At 44.0% G+C, this 17,312-nt stretch overlaps 1 protein-coding gene across 2 annotated transcripts; it reads left to right on the top strand.

The window, feature by feature from the left end:
- The first annotated feature begins 1,355 nt into the window (after window positions 1-1,355).
- On the top strand, window positions 1,356-17,135 carry LOC139345491 (zinc finger MYM-type protein 4-like). 2 transcript variants are annotated; one of them, XM_070984095.1, is made up of 27 exons: window positions 1,356-1,587; window positions 2,982-3,672; window positions 4,326-4,460; window positions 4,754-4,830; window positions 5,086-5,238; window positions 5,486-5,724; window positions 5,854-6,052; window positions 6,478-6,681; window positions 7,222-7,372; window positions 7,474-7,589; window positions 7,730-7,912; window positions 10,797-10,947; window positions 11,109-11,281; window positions 11,386-11,530; window positions 11,634-11,729; window positions 11,893-11,930; window positions 12,338-12,485; window positions 12,954-13,066; window positions 13,163-13,388; window positions 13,506-13,736; window positions 13,863-13,972; window positions 14,136-14,313; window positions 14,660-14,811; window positions 15,201-15,315; window positions 15,439-15,687; window positions 15,873-15,999; window positions 16,074-17,135. In XM_070984095.1, exons 1-27 carry the CDS (start codon window positions 1,510-1,512, stop codon window positions 16,309-16,311), a joined length of 4,716 nt encoding a protein of 1,571 aa, XP_070840196.1. In that variant the 5' UTR covers window positions 1,356-1,509; the 3' UTR covers window positions 16,312-17,135. The 2 variants fall into 2 exon arrangements, with proteins under 2 accessions (XP_070840196.1, XP_070840197.1); XM_070984096.1 differs by lacking the exon at window positions 1,356-1,587 and adding an exon at window positions 1,788-1,906.
- The last annotated feature ends 177 nt before the right edge of the window (window positions 17,136-17,312 follow it).

Below are 17,312 nucleotides of genomic sequence, written 5' to 3'. Positions count from 1 at the left end.
TTGTTAAAACAAGCCTGAAAAACAAAGATTTAATAGACATTTGACTCAGGAAATCTGAAGAAAAAGGGATAGTCAAAAGAAACATCATTTAAGAGTGGCAGCACGTTTGAGAAGCAGAGAACAACACCTTTATGCAGAGGAGAAGTGGGCACAGTGGACAGCGAAAAGAGAAGCGAGAAGCGTTAAAGAGGGAAATCAGGAAGCTAGGAGAGTCTGAACAATGTATTGTCATTAGGTTTTAGAGTCTATTCCATTATTTGAAAGAAATCAGGCTAATCAAAAGAATGTAGTGTTCAGTAAAATATTGTTTTTGTGTGTTTGTGCAGATAACTCTGGTCCAAACTCCAACATATATAGGTGATGCTTTATGCTGGTTGCTCTGTGGGTCAGAAGATGCTGCTGTTGGATCAGACTGAAATCAAACTTCACTCTTCTAAAGGTTTCACAGATGGTGCTTGCCCGATTGTTGTCACCAGATTGGTCACGCATTCACAAACATGTGGCAAAAGGGATAAAACGCTGTCCCATCACCCTTAACACTGTCCAATACCCCTTACATTTAGAATAAGCTACTCGCAGCCTTCTTGGATGCTGAGTGGACACAAGCACTGAGACATGAGCAGGTCAGCAGAAGAACAGAGACACAGGTAGCAGCTATGGGTGGAGAGCTTCAGGCAGATACACACTTTCCATCCTCCACCTCTTCTTTGGTCAGGAAGCTTCAGGTGGTCCAAGGCAGGACAAGGCATAAGACCAGCAAAGGCCCCAAAGGGCCCTCCTCTAGGCCTGGGCACAGCTCAGAGCAAGTTCTCCCTAAAACTTATAACTAAATGAACAAAAAAGGGAGAAAAAAGGAGGCCCACCCCACCTGTCTCCTGTTGGGGTTTCCAGCTGAGTCGCTGGGAGGAGCCTCATCTCTCCGCTGGCTGTCTGGCCTCACTCCTCATTGTTGCATTAATTAACCATTACTATGGTTATTATGGTTATATTGTAGTATTATTTTTTTTAATCATATAATTTCAATCTAACATTTTTGACACTATTATTTTGGTTATTGTTGTTATCATATTGCTGTTACATCATCATTTATTATCACTATAACATCAACACTGAAGAAATCAGAATTATCCAACCAGAAAAACTATCCAGTAATTTGAGCTAAGAAGCCTACAATTAAAATAGAAATAAAAATCATGGAAACATACAGGTGTCCATATCATGGATGAATTTTAAGAGCTCTCATAACATTTACGGTCCACATACTGTAACTTAGGTTTGGCCATTTCCTGGAGGACAGCAGTACACACGTTACATCGCTGGGGGTGGTAGCGAGCTACTGAAGTTTGACAACAGCCAATAAGTAAACAAAAGAAGAAGACAGCGCTCTCCAAGAAGCTACACTGGATACAAATAATGTAGTAAGAAACCACTTAAAACGTGTTTCGCGGTTGTCGAGGATATTTTAAAAGTCTCATTTTATTTGCCAGCGCCAAGGATTTTGGACTAAACATGGCGGCTACGGAAACTGGCGATGGACACCAGCGTATGGCCACCAATCAAGTCCCGTCTGTCCAACTCGCTGGCGCGGTAATTTCTGCACGTTGCTATGGCTGTATACATTCCTTACAGCGTTGTTATATGAAGACCTATGTATATTTAGCATAACTGCATCGAGGATATTTATTTCGTTTGCATAGCGGTTGGTTGTTGTGATATGCAGATATGTTACGCGATAATGGTTTGCTAACCACAACGAGCTAGCGGACAGGCAGAGAGGTCTGCAGATATGTAAGTAAGCTAGCCTTAGCTTAGCGACTGGTAAGCTAGCTCTCTTGTTTACAGGTCATGTAATTAATCAGTATATCATCATAACATGGCTGAATTAAAGGACGCGACTCGGACGCAGGTAAATAAATCCCTCATGTTCAAACCGGCCTTAGGTTGTAGCTGGTGGCTAAATAACTGCGCAGCAGTAACGCATTCATTGAGTTGTGTTTACATTGCAAGAGCAGTGTAGCTGCATCAGCAACAAGCTAATTCATGGCGTGGTTTTTAATGAGAATGCGCGCTTAACAGCCAGAAAAATAATACTGACAATGGCTGCACACGTATGCTAATTTCAGTTTGTACTTCTGCAGCCCGTGTTTTACTCTGTGTCTGTTATACATGCATGTCGGCTATGATTAGGGCACCTTTAAATGAGCTCTGTGGCAAAGTTAAGCACATTATCAGGGTTGATTTTGCAGTGGAAATGCAAAATGCGCCTTAAACCGACCCTTTAAAGTGAAAAGTAAAACTAAAATGCCTTGAATGTAACTTCCTTCCACTGTCAAAGATTGTGTGCGCAGCTGCACTGAACGTTTTATCAGCTTTTTATTCGCTGTGTATTACTGTTGTATGAAGCGGAAGTTGGCAGCTTTACCTGTCAGACAGCTGTGGCTTTTTATTGATGTTTGATACCTGTCGGACAGTAACTTAGGATCATTTCAAAGGGCATAAAATGTCTCGGGTTTTCACCATCTGCCAAATAATGAGGCGGAAGTTGCGGTTATTTATTGTGCACATGCACAAAAACACCAGATGGGCTTCATGCATGAAGCCATGAGATGAATCTTCTGTCCTTATTTAATAAAGAGGGAGGTGTTCCCCAAATTCAGCTAATTCAAATTATACTCTCTTCAGTTTCCAGACTCAATGATGAGCAGTCGATTATTTCAGACTGTTTTTAAAAATGTCAGGGACTTTGTGACATTTAACAGTTGACTGTATTGCAGTATACCTCACCGAAACTTCAGTGTAAATGTGGTGTAGTTCATATGTTTTCTTTTTTTCTATGTTCTTTTGCAAATTACACTAGACAAGGCATGTGAGAAACTCAAAATAACGATTTTATGTTTTTGTACAGCTTCTTTTTCAGTAGCACAAGAAAAAAAGTTCATATTCTGTCAAACAGAATGTTAGTTGTGTATTTTCTGACACAGGCAGCAGAGGGGGCAGACGGAGAGTCCATGGAAGCTGTTAAAGAGCCTGGAGTGTCAGAGGATGTTGGAGACCCAGAGTTTGTTTGCAGAGCCTCTCCCAGACTCTCTGAACAGGGAGAGGAGGATAACTTTGCTGCTGCTGAAAAAGAAATGGAAAGTAAAGAAACTGAACAAAAAGAAAGTGAGGCCACTGTTGCACATTGTCCTGTATCTGAATCTACTCTAAATCCATCCCCTTCATGGTCGTGCTGCCCTCCAGAAGAGACAGTCAGCACAGTTTTGGTTCAAGATGGTGAGCCGGAGAGCACATCAGAGTCTGAAAAAGAGCTTACTGAGGTGAAAACTGAGGACGACTTTGAGTTAAATGAGGAAAATGTGGTCGAAAAGGACAGCAGCTTAGAGGAAAGTCCTGCAGGACCTGACGTCACTGAGGACACAAATATGGACGAGACCTCTGATGGCAAGAAGGAAACAACAGACACAGACGATAGTGTGGACCCAAGCAACGACACACAGAAGGAAAAAGAGCCTCCTGCCTCTAACGTGAGGGTTTCTGCAGCGGACGACCTCGATGAGATGATGGACATTGGTACAGTGGATCAGATGGAGCAGGAGGCTCAGATGAAAGAGGAGGAACAGAATAGTTTAATGGATGTGGATAGCAGCCGTTCACCTGCCATTTCAAACACAGGTAAGCACTCTGATGAAGGCTCTGAGCCCAAACATTTTCACGGTTTTCTGTTGTGATGTGAGTCAAATAAACAAAGAGTATTTAGTCCTCCTCGACTTTCTGGCTTGGGATGTGCTACTGTTTCACGTTCTTACATTCATGCAGCTGTTAAACAGAACTTTTGAAAATTGAAATAGCATTCGCTCATTAGCTGTGCACGACAGTTAGCTGTATGGCAGGTGACGATTTATTTTGATGGATTGTCAGGTGTTTGTTCTTTCTCCACTTTTTCACTCAACTTTTTTGTTCAGCTTTCAGCCACTTTATGTCTGTTTATCATTTGAGCTACATCACTTGTTGGAGTTCACAGTAATTAATATGGAATTGATTCATGCTTATGTGCAGTGCAGTATAAGCACACATTTCATGCCTCTGACAGCCGTGGACAGAGACATTAGGTCCGCCTGTCCCCTTCAGGTGAACGCAATATCTCAGGAACACCTTGAGAGAATTCCTACAAAGGTCAGCTTCACTGCGACATCATAATGTTCTGTAAAAACACTTTCCTGGCTATTCAACACCATAACTCAAAAATACAGAGCTGCACCTCAAAGCTGTTCTGCTTCTTGTCTATAATATGCCACTAATGTATACATAAAAATTTTCCCTCACAGCATCAGCAGCAGAAGAAACTGACGTCAAACCGACTGTTTTACCACCACCACCACCAGCAGAGGAGGACATGAAAGCGGCTTCAGACTCGTTGCAGTCCAGCTGGTCTCCATCATCTGAAGCCACAGCGAGCACAGGTGAGTGACCCCAGAGCGGTGGTGCTTGGGGTGTGTTCCTAAATGATGGTTTTACAGTCAATGCAAGCATGTGATTAAGATATGTGTGGTTATTATCTAATCCAGGATAGTAGAAAACAACTGGCAGTTCTGAAGTATCTTATTCTACAATTAATGTAAATATTTTCAGCCGCCTGGTTGGTTGTTTGTTTGTTTGTTTGTTTGTTGGTTGGTTATTGTCTTTATTTCTTACCTTGCACCCTTATTCACAGTTACAGTCACAGTCAATTCACATGTTGCTCACGTTCCTGTAGGACGCGACAGCTCATCTCCAGCGACCATCGTCAACGGGATGAAAGTAGTTAAGCTGTCAACACCGAGATTAGACACTGTAAGTATGCGTGAGACAGTGTGTAAATTAAAACAGGCTCCGGCTTTTTGTACCTGCGCTGCTTCATTCAAATTCTCTGATTTCATCTGAACAGTTCTGCCTTTAATGTCTTCAGGTTGTCACGTTTCGGATTTCACCTCAGCCTGTTAGTACATAGAACTGTTGGTTGTGATGTTGCCATGAAGTCAAAATCTGCATCAAAATCGACATCAGTTAACAATTTATTGATTTTTAATCGTCATTTTCCTGTTGTAGGAAAGGTTGCGTGCTGCCTCTCGGCCAATCAAGTCGTCTCCTTCACCACCTTTGGTCCAGGTGAAGGATGAGCCTGTGGACGAAGAGTATGAGCAAGCTCTAATATCCTCTACGTCTACAGCAAGCGTGAAAGATGAGCCCAATACTACAAAGGTGGGACACATCTCTTCATAAGGATTTCGAAAGTTAAGCTGCTTTTGGGCTCTCACCCCTCAAAGGACCAGTGTGATGCATTTAGTGGCTTCTAGTGGTGAGGTTGCAGGTTTCAACTACTGAATACCCCTCGCCTCACCTTCCCTTTCCAAGCGTGCAGGACAACCTACGGGGAAAGCTGCTTTCTAGACTCAGAGTTCAGGCAGGACCGCCACTGACCTCTGCCTCCCCGTTCTGTCGTTGACAGGAGGACTTGAGGATCGGATCGGTCTTCTCTGTGACCCCCACCTCTGAAACGCAGACGCTGCCTGTCGTCAACCCCTCGTCAGTGCACATGTTTTGTTCCCACTGTAAGAAGAGTCTGATGAAAGGGCAGACGGCTTTCCAGAGGAAAGGCTCCCCCGCACTCTTCTGCTCCACCACCTGCCTCACCACATCGCTCCCTGCAGTCAAAGGAGTCACTAAGATCTGCCACAGCTGCCAAAAGTGAGTTCAACATGGAACAGTGTCATCAGTCCGTGCTTTGACTTTTCAGACACTTTCTGTGTGAGAAACTGCCCATATATAAACTGAATAAATGAACTCTTTCCGAATTTCCCCCTCTCGTTCCCTCAGGTTGATATTTCGCCCTCAAGACGTCATTCTGGCTCCAGATACTAAAGGAGCCATGAAGGAATTCTGCAGCCAGAACTGCCTGACCTCCTTCAACTACAAGAAAAATGCCGCCAACTACAGCAAACCCGCCCCCAGCAAAAAACCAGCACAACAGATAGCACCACAGTCACTCTGCAGCATGTGCACCAGATACTGCGTTGTGAGTTGAATGGAAGAGGGCTTCACCTGACCTGACCATCATTTGCATTATTATTATTTTTTTTTTTTAATTATTTTTTGGGGCTTTTTAGCCTTTATGACAGTGACAGCTGAAGGGATGACAGGAAATGGGGCCGTAGACGGGAGTCGAGCCTACGGCCGCTGCAGAGGGCCAACAGCCTACCAGCTGAGCTATAGGGGCGCCCCATCATTTTCATTGATTAATGTCTATAAAATGTTTGTCTGAGCAGAAGTCCAAACCCTGAAGATATTCAGTTTACAATCATATAAAACAGAGAAGTTAGAGAAGCTGGACCAGGGAATGTGGAGCAGTTTGGACTGAAGACTTAGTGCGCCTGCACTTTTGTAAGTCAAAGGCTTCATCTCTGAAATAACGAGCCCTTTTTTTTGTTATCCCCCCTGCAGAGCAAACACGAGGTGGTCCTGAGCGGTGCTGTCCATAAGATCTGCAGCGACGCCTGTTTTCACCGTTTCCGTACGGTAAACAACCTGGCCATGGCCGGCTGCGCCAACTGCGGCTCGTACTGCCACAACAAACCACTCATGCTGAAGATGGAAGGCTGCAGCAAAACTTTGTGCAATGCAGAGTGTCTGGCCAAATACAAAGAGGTATGAACATTCAAAGGAAGAAGAGACAGGAGTTTGTGTGGGTTGCAGTGGAGCAGGTGACTCTGAGTGCATGACAAGGCTGTCTGTGCAAAACAATAGTGGAAATTCCTCAATGTTCATACAAAGATTGTCAGCTAAAACTGTACTTCATGCCGGGCAGACACCATACAGCTGAATTTCTGCAGTCTGAGGCGGGTCATGACGCCTGATGAATTGCCCAAATGATCAATGATCTGACTCCTGGACGATCAGTGGGATCTTTGCTGTGTTTCACTCAGCTGTCTGCAGTGTGAGCAGTTCTGCAGGCCTGCAGTGGGCCTGTTGTAATATTTTTGTGGCTGAAACTAGTCTTGACTGAAAATTCAAAACTGAACTCAGAACAGACAGACCTGCATCTTCTCGACTCCATGTTTTGCTGCTCCATGTTTTTCTTTCTTGCTTCTCACTTTGCGGTCTGGTGTTCTGTTCTCACGTGTGACATGTCACAGTGTCTTCCACCCCAGCTTAACATGCTTCCCCTTTTTCTAAATCTCATCACAGACAACCAAGATAACCCAGGCTTGTATGATGTGTCGCACCGCCCGGCGGCTGGCAGACATGGTTCACAACAAAAACAGCGATGAATCGGTGAACCTCTTCTGTAGCAGCAGTTGTGTGATGGCATTCAAGGTCCAGACTGTCAGTGCATCAGGTACAGGACGACAAGTCATCATTGATGTTGGCGTTAAATAAATTAACACTTTTGGATGTCTTTGTTTTTTTCTTCTTTCATAAAACTTTTTTTTTTCATAGGTGCTCGATTGAATTGTGACAGCTGTGGGAAAAACACAGTCCCGGCCTACCACCTAGCCATGTCGGACACCTCCATCAGGAACTTCTGCACTCTACCTTGTGTCATGGCTTTTCAGGTAATGAGGTTCGCAGGCTGCAGGGTTCCAGTTGTGCTGTGTTTGATTTCACACTAATTGTTTACTCTCTACTAGACACTGGACCCTTCTCGCAGAGCTTTCCACTCAAGACCCCTGTGTTGTGTTTTTTGTTGCTGCAGGAAAAGTTTAGGAAGTCCCAGAAGCAGGTGAACGTTTTCACCAAGTTGCCCATCGGATCCACCCAGATCCAGACCATCACTCCCATAGAGCCTCAGCGCGACGTCTCCAAAGGATCGCAGAAGCTGAGCTGCTCTCAGTGTTCCCACAGCATCACTTTTAAACCTGAAGTCGTCCAGATCAAGGTAAATGAGAGGTCGTCTGCTCGACTTGTAGTGTGGGGTCACGGGCAGCCAGATTTATTTATTTATTTATCTGTTTATTTTTGCACAGGATCAGAGGAACTGATCACACTTTGAGGGTGATGAGTACAGATTTAAGTCTTTATTTTAATGGGCAGTATTTCTGTTAATACAACAGCAACATGAAGAGACGCAGGAGAGAAAGATGCAATAATGTCGGAAGAAAAAGTTCTGTGGGACTCACCTGCTGTGTGATCCTCCAGGTTTATGGTTCTTCATCTCAAATCTGTCTCTGAAACGTAAAACACACACAAACATGTGCTTAAAATGACACATGAAGTCATTTAAAAGACACAAAACAAAAAATGTGTAAATGAATCACAATTAAACATTAAACATTAAAAATGTAAATTTGTACATCAAGCACAAAATATCTGCCACCAAACCCACAACAATGGAGGGGAATGCCAAAGTAAGTGGTTGTTTTGTTACTTCTGTTAAAATTGTAATATGAGGACAAAGAAATAGATTGCTGATGTGATCCTGAATATGTGGTTAAAGAATTGGCTTTGACATTTGAGGAAATAGTCTTATTCACTCTCAATTCAGCACCTGACCATTTTTAAATGGTAAATCTTTGTTTTTACAGCTAAATTCTCATGTGAATTAAATGAAATATCACTTGTTAATCGTGAGGTGCTTCAGAGGTGCTGGTAGGTAGAGGGGTAGCAGAGGCAGGCTAGCTGTTTCCCCCTGTTTCCAGTCTTTGTGCTAAGCTAAGCTAACCAGATGTTGGCTTTATATTTAACAGACAGACAAGAGTGATATCCATCTTCTCCTTTTACTCTCGGGATGAAAGCAAAGAACCGTGTTTCCCAAAATATGAGGGTGTTCCTTTAAGAGTAGATGATTTAAAGCGCAGAAAGTCTTGATTGGAAACACACATCAGGTTGGTGACATAATAACCTGCGTGCACTGTCTGGATTACTGCATGTAATCTACATCCATTTGTACAACGGAAAAAATACCAAAGCTCAAAGTCCTCTTGCTGGTTTTTGGAGCTTTCAGCTGCATCTCACCATCCTCTTCAGCCGCTCTCGTCTTATTTCACTGTGCCTGGAACTCGGACGAGATTCCCAAAGATACCGAGCGGAGTGAGAGGAAGCATCCGGAGGCCTCTGCTTCGAACGTGGAGGCGTCTGTGCCACCGAGAACAAGGTGAAACTGCAACATGTAACAGTCATTCAGAGCAGAAGTGATTTCTAACCCCTGTCATGTTGACCATCTCAGTAAACCAGTAACCAAACCAGTAAGCAGTAAAGCTTCGAGGTTGTTTCTCCTTACATGTCCAGTCTGCTCTCCTCAATATTAGCCGGAAACATCTGACAGGAGTTTTTGTCATTATTTAACTGGATGCCTGTAACGTTGTATTTGATAAGCAGCATTTTTATCATGTGTTTTAAACTTGTTAAAATAATTTACCAGTAGTATTTACCAGAGTTTTAATGTATGTTCTTTATTTTTCTGATAATCTTTCTCTCTGACGCATCGCATCTGAAAATGTAAGAGGTTTCATAACTTCTGTAGTGTTGTTTTTTATAGCGGCTCTCTGTACAAATCAAATGCAGACTCCGATAAACGATAGAAAGAAAATGACAAAATGAAATTTTCCTCTCTTTCAGGTCGATTTGGGCTTTGAAGGATTCAATTCTGAAGGATTCTGAAGGAAAAAAATGTGTTTTATCAGCACAGAAACTTCTGGTTTGTGACTTCATGGATGTTCATAACAGAGGAGATTTACCGTCAGTTTCTAGGAAGAATTCCAGTGTTTCCAGATCCAAAAACAAATTCTGTGTCGCCACCAGTGAGAAAACTCTGTGTTACAGAATTTACTTTAAACTCTGAGGTTGAAATATAATTTACTAACTATTCCTGCATGTTTCCTTTGTAGTTTATGTCCGAAGCTGTTTTAACAGGTCAGAACAGCAGCGATAGAACCGTGACTCACAAGGAGTGACCTGGTTTATGGTGTGAATCTTAATTTATTAAAGAGATTTTAACAGTAATAATCTTGAATAAAACCAGTTGAAAAAAAGCGAGCAGCCGCTTTCTGTTTTTTTTTTCTTTGTCTTTTTCACATTCAACACAGAGCGAAACCTTAACAGTAAAAATGTCTTTGGGGATCTGTACTATCTTGTAGCCAGTGGTGGAGTGTAAATGAGTACATTTACTCAAGTACTATACATAAGCACACATTTGAGGTACTTGTACTTTACTTGAGTGTTTCTGTTGTCTACAACTTAATTCTTCTGCTCCAGCTTGGAGGCAAATATTGTACTTTTTACTCGACTGCATTCATCTGACAGCTTAGTTACTTGTTACTTCTCAGGTTACAAATGTTCGTTCCCTTCCTGTCCGGTGAAAACCATGTAACTCCAAGGAGGAGGCATGAAGTTAGTCCTATATGGGTTGGGTAGTATAAATACAGTCTCTAAAAAGCCTCTTGGATTAGCTGAAATGCATCGTTGCAAAGCTGAAAACAGGCTGTTTTTCTGAGCTCATGAAAAATGAATAAATATAATAAAACACTGACAGGTAATGTTTTACTGCGACATGAGGACTTTTACTTTTCATACCTAAAGTACATTCTGCTGATAATACTTAGATAGCAAAGTTTTGAATGTAACTTGCAGTGAGGGATCTCCACAGTGTGGTGTTCGTACTTTTAATGAAGTGAAGGATCTGTATACTTCGTCCACCCCTGCTTGGAGCCATTGTTTGACCTTAAATCATGGCCGTCGTTGCCTGAAGAGTCGATCATATGTGATGTTCACTGACTTTTCTGTGTGCAGGTGATTTATGGTTTGTACCAACTCTGTGTGTGCAGGACAGGATGGTTTTCGTGTGCAGCGCCGACTGTTCTCACGAGTTCAAGAAGGCCAACTACGTGACGAGCCTGTGTGAATACTGTAAGATTGAAAAGATCACCAGAGAAGCCAAGAGGATTGACAACAAAGACTGCTTCTTCTGCAGCGACGGTAAGGAGACGTTTGCTCTGCCTGTCAGGACAAATTCAGGGTTTGTCAATGCCATAAAATTATCTGATTATCTACGAGGTCCGAACACTGACCATGTTCAGACCAGAGGTTTGAGTGAATCGTGCACAGTGACGCAGCGCCTCTCCTCTCCCTCCACCCAGGCTGTAAGCTCCTCTTTCGACATGAGCTGACTAAAAACTGGGGGAAACACTGTCACTCCTGCGTCTACTGCCACTCTGTGTCCAAGAAGCTGGTGACAGCACAGTATGGAGGCTCGACTGAGGAGTTCTGCTCTGAGGAGTGCAGGTCCAAATACACCATGCTCTTCTGCCATGTAAGCAAACCTCACTGTGCTCATTAAAATCCTAGCTTTTAAAACCATGGTGATGATGGTCTAGCTCTGCCCCAACTCAACGCTCAGTCACTGCTTTCTCTCAGGTTGCAAAGTGCGAGACCTGCGGCCGCAAAGGGAAGCTGAAGCAGAGCCTTCCCATGCTGGGAGAGGTCAAACACTTCTGTGACCTCACTTGTCTGCTGCAGTTTTGCTGTAATAAAGTGGCGACGCAGGGTGAGGTCTTCAAAGGTGTGTGTGATTGTTGCCATTAGAAGTTCCAGTAACTTGTTATTACGACATGCAGCACTGATTCCTCCATGTTACCTCATGTTTTGTTGTCTTACACCTGCAGGTACAGAAGAGGCGACGCCCGTCATCGCCAACGTTATCTCGCTCGCAGGCCCTCCAACGGGGAAATCCAATGCTTCTGACAGAACTGCTCAACCAAGTACACAACGCGCGCACACACACACACACACACACACACACACACACACACACACACACACACACACACACACACACACACACTCTGTGACGCGCTGTATGCTCATTCAACCAGTTGCCACTGTTCATAGTGAAGGTTTCATGCTTCATCGTTGTCTTCACAGGCACAGTCTCCAACGTTCAAACAAAGACCTCTGGAAATGTAAGTTGTTGTGTGTTACATGTGTTTCATATACAATAAAGTGTAATGATAAATACACAGTAGAGACAGGTGATGTGATGTGAAATGTAGATGTTTCCATACACGTGCACTCCATTATGCAGTTAGGCAGTAAAGGCAATGCAAGTTTATTTGAATTACACCACTTAACAAGGCAATTCAAACTGCTTTACGTAACACAAAAAAGCAGCATGATGTACTTTGCATCAGTACAACTGAAACTCTGGTTCACTGTCAGTCTGTGGATTCTGAAGAACTGAGTCTTTGGTGCAGTTGGTACAGTCAGGTCGTCCCTTCAGAGACAGACGTTTGAGGGGGTCTCTGTGATGTCTGACACGAGCTCAATATATGTAATAATCCTGGAGTTGTTGCTGTTGCCTTTCCTTCAGATCAGTATTCAAACAGATACAGTGAAAGCTCATCCTCCTCCTCCTGCCCCCAAAATCCTGAAGAACAAGGCTCTGCTCTGCAGACCGCTGGTGCAGAACAAAGGGGTGTCCTGTAAGACACAGACGGTGGACGTCGAGGCACAGACGGGTAAAAGCAACACTAAGACACACAGTGTCACAAACGTCCCTGCCCTACGGCTGTCTGTTAACCTGCAGGGACAAGACTAATAAACACTAATCACACATTTGGCATAGCTTTAAATGTAATTTTAATTGATTTAAAAAATGATCCAGTAAGAGTTTGTGTGGGTTTTTAATGTGTTTTGGTACAAACACAAACTGAAGAAGTGAACGTCGCCACTGTGACGTCATTAAGGCACTTCTGCATTGGCTTCACTTTTCAGACCTGGAGGCTTTTCTGAGAATAAAGAGCAAAAAGTCATTTATATCTCCATACCATACCAACCATATAACCATATCCTTGAACCCATCTTTTAAATGTGCTGACTCTTAAAGTTTGTGTTGATCATTGCTCATATTGAATCATTTACTCAGTTGCAAATCTTGACTTTTATTCCAACTCTGACATTGTTTTCTTTTTATTTCCTCTCTGTAGATGAAGCCATCCCTAAAATCATGGTTGTGCCTGTCCCAGTGCCGGTGTACGTTCCTGTACCCATGAACATGTACAGCCAGTGCACCCCCAAACCTGTTGGCCTGCCGCTACCAGTATGTAGACAAAACCCTCCACCAGTTAATATTGAGCATCTTCGTCCTGGTTCCAGACCCTCATAGGCGTTTACACTCCCCCTCTGTCCACCACAGCTGCCTGTGCCCATGTTCCTTCCTGTGACAATGGACAGCGCTGAACGCATCGTGGACACCATCCAGGAGATCAAGGAAAAGATCCCGTCTGACCCTTTCGAGGCCGAGCTCATCCTCATGGCCGAGATGGTGGCGGAACAAGTTGAGAAGAATGACAAAGAGGAGCAACCAAAGGAGAAAATGGAGGAGAATATGAGAGAGAGGCAAGAAGCAGCTGCTCCAGATGGTAAGAGGAGCACTTTTCATGTTTTTTTTTAAAGAAGTGTTTTTGAGGAAAAAGTGAAAAGAATAGAGATATTACAGAGTAAAGACGAGGGTAAATATAGCTTTGCTTATTTTACAGACCACGCCAGTAACTACAGTGACGACCTGGACACGGACGACTTGGCCAGTTTCCTCAACAACTGGGAGGACACCTCCGACGACGCTGGTCGCAGGTCTCCCAGTCGACCGTACTCCCACGAGAGGCTCAACCCGATTCTTGACATTCCTGAGGCCATGTCCAGTGAGCAGTACTCTGAGCCCCCGCCTCCCGCACAGCCTGCCATGGACATTGAAGCTGACTTCACTGTTGGTGAGGAGACGAGCAAATTTGTGAAGCACATGAAACTAAACGCTTATCAACCGACTGTGTCTCATGTCAAACACTCATTTGGCTTTAGCGCTCTCGGCCTAATGTTTCGTGTGGTGTCTTTGGCAGAAACTCTGGAGAGGATGGCCCGGCTTAGAGAGCAGTCCCAGCGGTCCCCGAGCCCCCCGCCTGCAGCTCCACGACGTCGACAAGCTCACAGGAAAGCCAGAGAAAAGAAGGTAAGTCTCCAGGGAAAAGAGAAGAGATACTGCTGTAGCATTTTAATCAAGATCTGATTGTTAGCAGACTGGGAATGCTGACCATGTGCTGGAGAAAGGACGCCTTGGCTTTGCCTGGATGTCATCCATGACGCCACCCTCCTCTCTCTTCCCTTTGTCCCAGGGTCGTAAGTCACAGCGGTCATCCAAAGCAGCTGAAGCGTCATCTCAGAGAGGCTCTTCCAACAAGCTCGTATCTGTAGACGTCCCAAAACTGAAGAGTCAGTATGGAGTTGACGCCTGGAAGCGATGGATCCAGTGGAGGCAAACTCAGCCCAACCTGGAGAAGCCGCGTTTCGGGTGTAAGTGTGGACTTAAGTAAACACAACCGCTAAAGCTGAGCTCAAGATTAGGTTCTCCATAACTCCAAAGCACCCAACAGTAAAGGATTTTTTATGCATTTTTTTAATAAATGACTGCATGGAAAATGACATCCTTTGAGCCACAAAGGGAATGAAAACACAAACCCTGAAAGTCTGTGAGAAATCCCATCCATCTGTCTCTGATGGCATGTGGCAAGTTATTGATTTAAAGTCGTTTGATGTTTTCACTGTGACGTTCTCATCAGGTTGTATGTTCCATATCTTTGCACAGACCGTTTGTATAAAGATTGACGTTCTGCTTAAAAAACAAATATCTTGATTTCAGCACGTCCCATGGAGTTGAAGGAGGATGTTCTTCAGTGCACCACTGCTGAGCTGAGTTATGGACTCTGCTGTTTCATCACTGAGGTGAAACGACCCAACGGAGAGCCCTACTTCCCCGACAGCCTGTTCTACCTCTGCCTCGGCATTCAACAGGCAAGACATTTACATGCACCTAAAGTAACCTGTAACAGGTAGGGCCTACAGCGCTGCGTAGACATGTGAGCACTTCAGCACGCAACAAAATGACTTCTGTCATGGTGTCGAATGTCGAGTGTCTGTATACAGTCCATTTACCATTTCATATTAATAAAAGGCTAATATCTGAAGGTGCAAACAGGGACACGAGTGAAACTGAAGACTAGAGACAGACATTCATCTCTGAGCAATCCTCCTCATATCAAAATCAAACGTACCTGCAGTGCTCGCCACACCTTTGGCTGGATGGCCTTGTGCTTTAAACAAGTTCTGCTAAAATGTTGTGCATCAGCAGATATATTGGCTGCTGTCCTCATTGTGACCTTTAACCGTTTGCTTCTCTGTAGTACCTGTTTGAAAACGGTCGTGTGGAGAACATATTCATGGATCGGTTCTACAACAAGTTCTCCACTGAATTCACTAATATGCTTAAAGGCTTCAAACCCTCAATCACAGCAAGTGGTGAGTTGTTTGTACATGTTTCTGCAGTTTTCTTCTGTCAGTATTTCAGTTTGTCTTCCTGTGGCACACAAACAAACCCACATTTGACCACATCTCTAACGGGCTCCCTCCTCTGCTCTGCAGGTTATGTCCATTCCCGTGTGGAGGAGGAGTTTCTGTGGGACTGTAAACAGTTGGGGGCGTACTCCCCCATCGTCCTCCTCAATACTCTGCTCTTCTTCTGCTGCAAGTACTTTGGCTTCACCACGGTGGAGCAGCACCGCCAGCTGTCTTTTGCCCACGTCATGCGCTGCACTAAAACCAACCCTAACAACACCAAGACCACCTTCCTGCGCTTTTACCCCCCAATATCCATAAACGAAGCAGAGTCAGGTACCAGTAAAGCTGAGGGTCTAAATGCAGAACCCATTTGTTCGTACCAGGGATCATTATTTCATCACTTTATCTGTGTCTGTTCTTTGGTGTTAACAGTTTATTAAACAGTGAAGCGCTCCACCAGGCAGCAGAGTACACAACAGTTACATTTATTGACTGAATGTGAACTGTGTCCACCGCAGAACCAGATGTTCCGGCGAAGAGGCGTAAGGAGGAGGAGAATAAAGAGGATATCCTGGAGATGATGGAGAACACAAAGAACCCTCTCCGCTGTCCAGTCCGACTGTACGAGTTCTACCTCTCGAAGTGGTGAGTATGAACTGAGCTCAAGTCGTCTCTTCACCTGGTCACCGTGTCAACGTTAACAGCTGTCTTCCATCCAGCTCGGAGTCAGTCAAGCAGCGCACCAACCTGTTCTACCTTCACCCCGAGCGCTGCTGCGTTCCCAACAGCCCACTGTGGTTCTCCTCCACGCCTCTGGATGACAGCACCATGGAGGCCATGCTCATCCGCATCCTCGCCGTCAGAGAGCTGCAACTCAGGAAAGAGGGAGGAACGAAGCAGCGGACACCTGATGACCCAGCGTTTATACCAGAAAAGGGAAATGGAGATTCAGAGTGATTCAGAGCAATGACAACAGAAGTGACCTTTTATTGGTGCAGCAGCTTGTGATGTAAATGTTTGTACATTAACTGAAATGTTCATTTAAACACGGCCCAGTAACCAGAAAGGGACAGAATAAATCTCTCACATACATACCAACAATGTGCTGAACTTCAAAGAAAGGCAGACTTCCTAAACCACATGTTGATCAGGATTTAAAGAAGATTTTCGATGGAAGTCTGTTTACTACGGCTCAGCAGAACACGCCACTGTCCTTTCGTGTTTTGTCTGCTGAATGGTTATTTCTCATGGATAATGCTTTTTTTCCTTCCACATGTTGATTCCTTAAATTCCTGGGGAAATTAGGAGGTCGTCTTTGTTTGAAAGAGCTTCATCGGAAAACTATTTTGATATCACTTGGTGTCAGTAAGCGTCCACCCCAGAAAGCGAATGTCTTTCTGTGATGTATATGTGAACCGTCCTGTTGGGCGGAAATGCACTTCACATAGAGTACCAGAAACCATTAGAAATCACACATTTATACCAAATGATATCCCTGTTTAAAAAGGCTGACAACACTATTACTCAACACACTGAAATGAACAGCAGAGTTTGAGCATTGAGTAACGTTTTTGGACAAGTTATTTCATCCAAAGGATCCTGAGACATTGACTTTTTGCATAACCTCGACCCTGGTATTACAGTAAAGGAAAGTAAAGAAATACTGTCCATATATATCTTGGTTATATTAACTCCCAGTTCGTAGAGTATGGCTGCCAAGGTATTTTCTATTGTATGTTCTTTTTGAATAAAAATATTTCAAAACCTTGTTGTCCAGTGAGACCCAATAGTTACAGGGTTTAATTATTGAATGTATCAGTGTTTTCTGAATATTTGCTGTACGTGCGTTGGACTGAATATGGGGACAGTGGTGAAAACTGTGTCCTTATAAACCGCACACACCAGTCATTTCGTGTGTGTGACTGTCCGCCACTGCTCCCTGTGGTCGAGAAATTCAC

Source organism: Chaetodon trifascialis, chromosome 17, assembly GCF_039877785.1.
Source record: "Chaetodon trifascialis isolate fChaTrf1 chromosome 17, fChaTrf1.hap1, whole genome shotgun sequence".
Lineage (NCBI taxonomy): Eukaryota > Metazoa > Chordata > Actinopteri > Chaetodontiformes > Chaetodontidae > Chaetodon > Chaetodon trifascialis.
This window is presented reverse-complemented; position numbering and strand designations above follow the sequence as displayed.